The 6768-nt window shown below is 42.7% G+C and overlaps 1 protein-coding gene across 1 annotated transcript in view; it reads left to right on the forward strand.

The window, feature by feature from the left end:
* The window catches only part of LOC139638641 (adenylosuccinate synthetase isozyme 1 A-like), a 7360-nt gene extending 2766 nt beyond the window's left edge, over positions 1-4594 (forward strand). The window contains exons 2-8 of the mRNA XM_071512703.1: positions 113-194; positions 449-575; positions 1169-1323; positions 2160-2284; positions 3492-3589; positions 3743-3892; positions 4478-4594. Coding sequence (XP_071368804.1) covers positions 144-194; positions 449-575; positions 1169-1323; positions 2160-2284; positions 3492-3589; positions 3743-3892; positions 4478-4530 — 759 coding nt within the window. The 5' untranslated portion in view covers positions 113-143 and the 3' untranslated portion in view covers positions 4531-4594. The remainder of the gene's footprint in view (positions 1-112; positions 195-448; positions 576-1168; positions 1324-2159; positions 2285-3491; positions 3590-3742; positions 3893-4477) is intronic.
* The last annotated feature ends 2174 nt before the right edge of the window (positions 4595-6768 follow it).

Below are 6768 nucleotides of genomic sequence, written 5' to 3' on the forward strand. Positions count from 1 at the left end.
TACCTTAGTGGAACTGTGCTTCATGCTTCACACGCACCGTCCAGGATCTGTGCTTGTTCTGTACATACTGCAGTATCATGTATGTGACTGTGTGGATTCATGTGTCCTGCAGGTTCAGGATCTTGGCTCTGCAGTATCAGTCCATGTTCCCCAGCCTGCAGGTCGATGTGGAGGCACAGCTGAAGGAACTACAGGTACACACAGAAATACACATATATAAACATATAGACACAGATAGAGACTGCAGCCTGTCTGTCTGTCTGTCTGACTGTCTGTCTGTCTCTGTCTGTCTGACTGACTGAGTGTCTCTGTCTGTCTGTCTGTCTGTCTGACTGACTGTCTCTGTCTGTCTGTCTGACTGTCTGTCTAACTGTCTGACTGTCTGTCTGTCTGTCTGTCTGTCTGTCTGCCTGTCTGTCTGTCTGTCTGTCTGTCTGTCTCCCTGCAGGAGTATGCAGAGAGGATCCGGCCCATGGTGAGAGACGGAGTCTACTTTCTGTTCGAGGCTCTTCATGGTCCGCCCAAATCCATCCTGGTGGAAGGAGCCAACGCCGCGCTGCTGGACATCGACTTCGGTCAGAGAGACGGGTTTTAATCTGCTGGACTTAAAGGAATAGTTCGCCCAAAAATAAAAATGTAGTCCTGTCAGTCTGTTTGTCCACAGAACACACAGACAGTCAGCCAGCAGCTGCATGTCAGCCTTCTGCAGAACAACTGGAAGGAACAGGAACAGGAACCGGTTCTTTAGAGTCCAAACAGTTCTGCAGCAGAACCCAAGTGTTCTGAAGCTGAACGATCAGACCGATATTTACACCAGGATTTAGCACAAGTCCTCACTGAACTGTTTTCTGTTTTCCAAAGCGTTCACGCTCAAACTTCACCGGTGTTTTGACTGATATTTTCCATTCATTTTTGGGTGAATTGTTCCTTTAATCTGTTGTTGTGTTCCTTGTTTTCTGTAAAACACGACGACAAACCTGTTGGACTTGACTTCAGGTCCAGAGCAGTGATGTGCGGCCAAACTCTTCAGTTCGGTTTTGGTTCTTTATAAAAACCGGTGAAGGTTTTTTTAAGCTGCTCCAGTGTCGCATGACAATGTGGATTATGATGGAGAGTGAAACCTTTAACCCCTGTGCATCCACCCCCCCTCTCCCCCCCTCCCCCCCAGGTACGTATCCGTTCGTGACATCATCAAACTGCACGGTGGGCGGAGTCTGCACCGGCCTGGGCATCCCTCCTCAGAACGTGGGCGAGGTGTTTGGTGTGGTGAAGGCCTACAGCACCAGAGTCGGCATCGGAGCCTTCCCCACCGAGCAGAGCAACGTCAGTTAACACAGATAACTATAACTGTAATGTAAATGTAAATATACTGTAAATATATATATATGTATATTAACACAGTAATTATATATAATTATATATAATTACCTAAATATAAACAGATCAACTTCAATACAGCAGCATCATACTCAATACAATATAACCCTAACCCTACTACAAATTCACTATATTACTATATACTATAAATATACTACTATATATTGTACTTATTGTAAGTAGCTTTGGACAAAAGTTTCTGCTAAATGATGTAATGTAAATCTAAGTAGCTCAACGTCAGTACAGCAGTATCATATTTCATATAATATATAATATATTGTAATGTAGGGCTGGGCGATATGGACAAAATCAAATATCATGATATTTTTTACCAAATATCTCGATATCGATATTGCGACAACATTGTAGGGATGACTATTGATGCTTTCACAAAATATTTACACAATGAGATTTTTGATAAATAATCATCAGTAATGTGGATATATTCACTAAGTGGGTAAAGGCAAATAATAGAACAGCTAGAACAGTCTGGTAAGTTCAGAAAATGACATCACTTTACTGTAATGCAGCCTTTAAAACCAGGAAAAGACACTTATGCCATATCGTGATATTACGATATTGATATAATATCGATATATTGCCCATCCCTATCGTAATGTAAATATAAAGCTGAACATCAGCACAGCATCAGCCAGCTGGTGTTTTGAGCCTCTCTGCAGCCTCAGCAACAAACCTTTTCATTCACAACACCATGAGTTCATGTGATGAATCCCAGCTGCAGCCTGACAGGTTCCTCTCTGTGTGTCGGGTTTGTCCTGCAGGACGTGGGCGAGCTGCTGCAGACCCGAGGTCACGAAGTGGGCGTGACCACCGGCAGGAAGAGGCGCTGTGGTTGGCTGGATCTGGTCATCCTGCGCTACGCCAACATGATCAACGGCTTCACCGCGTCAGTAAACACTCTGCAGGGTGAAAACACTGAACCAGCTCCACCTGCTCCACCTGCTCCACCTGCTCCACCTGCTCCACCTGCTCCACCTGCTCACACTGCTCCACCTGCTCACACTGCTCACACTGCTCCACCTGGTCCACCTGCTCCACCTGCTCACACTGCTCCACCTGCTCCACCTGCTCCACCTGCTCACACTGCTCCACCTGCTCACACTGCTCCACCTGCTCCACCTGCTCCACCTGCTCCACCTGCTCACACTGCTCCACCTGCTCCACCTGCTCCACCTGCTCACACTGCAAACATAAACCAGCACTAACAAGGCAGATTCTGACAATATATAAAACAAGCACAGATCCTGTACAGACCCACAGCGTGTGTTCAAGACACGGTTTAATTACCTAATTCCACTAACATTACTTAAATACCACAAGGTAATAACGTTACCTGCCATTAAAGTTCGTAGAGCAGCAGAAGACGAGTTACTGTTTACAAATCCCGTTACTGACACAGGAGAGTTTGGAGCAAATTGTGGAATAATTCTCACTTTTGTTTTCTCTGTGGACTGACTGACTGATTGACTGACTGACTGTCTGAATTTGGCTCCTGATGCCATCGGCTGCGCTGTGGGAAAAACTCATTCATGCTGCTGAATTGTTTTTAAGTGAATCTCTTTATTTGTTTATTTGTATTTTGTTTATTAAACCTTTCAGTTTGAACAAGTGGAACATTGAAATCCAGTCGAAGGAACGAAGAGAATAATGTTTACCAATATTTGTAAATAGGCGAAAAACCATGAGAGACAAGACTTTGACAAAGCAGATTCTGACAATATATAAAAAACAACTCACTTTTATTTCGCCTATTTTTTTGCATAATTACTGCAGCATGGCGCCCCCTGCTGGAACAGCTGACGCCCCACTGGTGCTTTATATAGAAACTTATTTGGGTGAAAACACTATTTTTGGCTCTGAAATGTCTTCTGATCCAAGACCTGACAGCATGTGACAGATGAAGACTGATCTGGATTCAGTCGTTAAAAGGTTTAGTTTCCTCCGGTCTGTAAGCTCAGCTGCTGCAGTTCCCTGTGGTTCAGTAACTCTGCTCTACTGCCACCTGCTGGACTGACTGACCCAGACCCACTGACCACCTGGGCTTTTGATTAGAGGATGAGGAACCATGACCTTTGACCCTGTCTGACCTGCAGGTTTGCTCTGACCAAGCTGGACATCCTGGACGTGCTGGAGGAGATCAAAGTGGGCGTGGCTTACACTCTGAACGGGAAGAAGATTCCTTATTTTCCAGGTAAAATTCAAGTCAAAGTTACTTTCATGTGATGTGATGAAGTGAAGTCTGTCTCCTCTGGATCAGACACAGAAATTACTAGAATGGAAACAACAATGTTTCTAACCACCAGTCCCAGTAACTCCTCTGTGTGTCCCGTCTCTCTTGCCGTAGCCAACATGGAGGTTCTGCAGCAGGTGGAGGTGGAGTACGAGTCTCTGCCCGGCTGGAAGAGCGACACCTCCGCCTGCAGGAGGTGGGAGGAGCTTCCAGCCAACGCCCAGAAATACATCCGATTCGTGGAAAACAACGTCAGCGTTCCCAGTAAGGAGAGATGAGATTATACTCTGTAGTAGTAGTAGTAGTAATAGCAGTAGTAGTAGTAGTAGTAGTAGTAGTAGCAGCAGTAGCAGTAGTAGTAATAGTAGTAGTACTGTATAAGTATTTATGTATAGTGTGTACACATATGTTTAATTGTTTCAGAGCTCATATATTTATCCCTTACAAAAAAGTCACATGTGAAAATCCACATGTGAATTCAAAGCACATGTGCTTTCTGGATACAGGTTGGTTTTCATGTGAACAATTTTTCTCAATTTTCCTCATGTTGTATTCTGACGTCATGTGATGTCATTTTTTCTTCAAATGTAAAAATTTCAGTTTCTAGATGAAGTGATTTTTTGTGAACTTTTTTTTTTCCACATTTTCCCCTGTCATTAGATTTGTCAATATTGGTTTCACAAAGAGGCAATTCTCAGGTGAAAATATCAATGGAAAATGTCACATGTTCACATATGAAACCAACATGTGTCCAAAAATCACTTTGAAGTCACATGTGTGTTTTCACATGTGACTTTTTGGTAAAGGATTGGACTGAGAGGAAACTAACTTCTGTTTCGTCTCTTCCAGTTAAATGGGTTGGAGTCGGGAAAGCCAGGGAGTCCATGATCCAGCTGTTCTAGATCACATGACCTCACCTTCCTCTTCCTCTTCCTCTTCCTCCTCCTCCTCCTCCTCCTCCTCCTCCTCCTCCTCCTCCTCTTGGTGTCGAGGAGGACAGATAGCTGTTTTAATGTTGAACAGTTTGGGCTTCAGATATCTCTCTGCCCTGTTTGTTAAACTGCATGTTCCTCATATACAGTATATTAGAATTATATAATATATTCATACTGACATAATAATCTGCTTAAACCAAATTACTTTCTACCAATTACTGATCAATATAGAAAACTAGAGCAGCGTCTGTCTGTCAGTTTAGATGATGATGATGATCTCCCTGTTTGTAATTTACATCTACTGCATCATGTACTGTATGTACTGTATGTACTGTATGTACTGTATGTACTGTATATACTGTATCTACTGCATCATGTACTGTATGTACTGTATGTACTGCATCATGTACTGTATGTACTGCATGTACTGTATGTACTGTATATACTGTATCTACTGCATGTACTGTATGTGCTGCATCATGTAGTGTATGTACTGCATGTACTGTATCTACTGCATGTACCGTATGTACTGTATGTATTGTATGTACTGCATGTACTGTATGTACTGTATGTACTGTATGTGCTGTATATACTGTATCTACTGCATGTACCGTATGTACTGTATGTATTGTATGTACTGCATGTACTGTATGTACTGCATGTACTGTATGTGCTGTATATACTGTATCTACTGCATGTACTGTATGTGCTGCATCATGTAGTGTATGTACTGCATGTACCGTATGTACTGTATGTATTGTATGTACTGCATGTACTGTATGTACTGCATGCTGTGTGTATGACAGTGATGTGTACTTTCTGCTGAATAAAACCCATTTCTGTGTGTCGGACATTTTAAAAGTGTGGAACAGATTTGTTGGAGGGTGAAGCAGCAAAACTCAGTTCGCTCCATTAAATGAGAGTTTCTAGTGTCTCCTCTCTACACTCACATGTCTTCATGCATCACAGTGATGTACAGTATGTAATGTGAGCAGAGACAATAGAGACAATAAAGCTTTTGAATCCTTGGATCCTTCAACCTGACGATCAGGTCGAAGGATCCAAGGATTCAAAAGCTTTATTGTCACAGAGCGAGCTGCACAGTGAAATCCTCACTCTGTTCGCTGTATAAAATAAGAACAAAAGAAATATCAAGATGTACAAGAAAAATAAATAAAAATGAATCTCTCAAATATATCAATATAACAACAAAAGAAAGAAAATACATATCTCAAACAGGTATAAGTGCATGCAGTGAATGAAGTGCATACAGTCAGTAAAGTGAATACAGTGGAGCGTAAACATGTGACCAGTGTGGAGGACAGGAGCAGGACAGAGGACCAGGGACAGAAGATTCAGAAGCTGGACTTTCCTCTGAAGACGACAGTGAACTCATGGAGTTTCATGCTGCAGAGTCAGGATCAAACAGCAGAGTTCAGTCTCTGCTCACTCTGAGGCAGGAGGACGCGTAAAAGACAAAAAGAAGAAGATGAACTTCCTGTGCTCATGCCATGCTCCGCCCCTCAGCCAGGTCACATGACAACAACCCCCCCCATGTTTTAAATTTCCTCCAGAATCCAAGATGGCCGCTGACACCAGAGTCTCCTGCCTGTCTGTGTTCAGGTGAGTAAACTGTTCCAGTGAAGATGGATCTGAAGATCCACTGTGCTGCGATGGTAAGACCTGAAGCTCCCGGTCTGAGAGGAACCTGGTTCTACCTCCTCCCGGTCTGAGAGGAACCTGGTTCTGCCTCATGTAGTTTTGTGTTTTCTGTGTTTTGACTGGCAGCAGCAGTCTGTCCTGCAGCTGAACAGTCTGCTGCTGACTGTGGAACCACAACAAGAACCAGATCCAAATCCATAAAGGAAAAATATAATTCTCCTCTGAAAATATCAATCTGATGCTGATGGTTTGTCTTCTGATCAGTTTCATCTCACACACTCTGAACTAGAGCTGAACAATTAATAAAAAAAATAAAATCAAAATCACAATATGAACTTCTGCAATTTCCAAACCTCGGAGTCTCAGTTAGTTTCTTCAGAGAGAGTTTGGTCCAAACTGGATTTGTGAACCAGGTTTAGAATGAAAACCTTCATCAGACTCAGACTCAGTGAATCTGCTCACTCACATCTAGTTTTTAACTAAATCACTTTTCTTTAAACTGTTTTAAAGTTCTAAAAGATTTATGACAAGAAAAACTTGTGA

Source organism: Centroberyx affinis, unplaced genomic scaffold (genome assembly GCF_046629955.1).
Source record: "Centroberyx affinis isolate AG114_WGS23_722 - 3 ecotype Tasmania unplaced genomic scaffold, CSIRO-AGI_Caff_v1 ptg006456l_1, whole genome shotgun sequence".
Taxonomy (NCBI): domain Eukaryota; kingdom Metazoa; phylum Chordata; class Actinopteri; order Beryciformes; family Berycidae; genus Centroberyx; species Centroberyx affinis.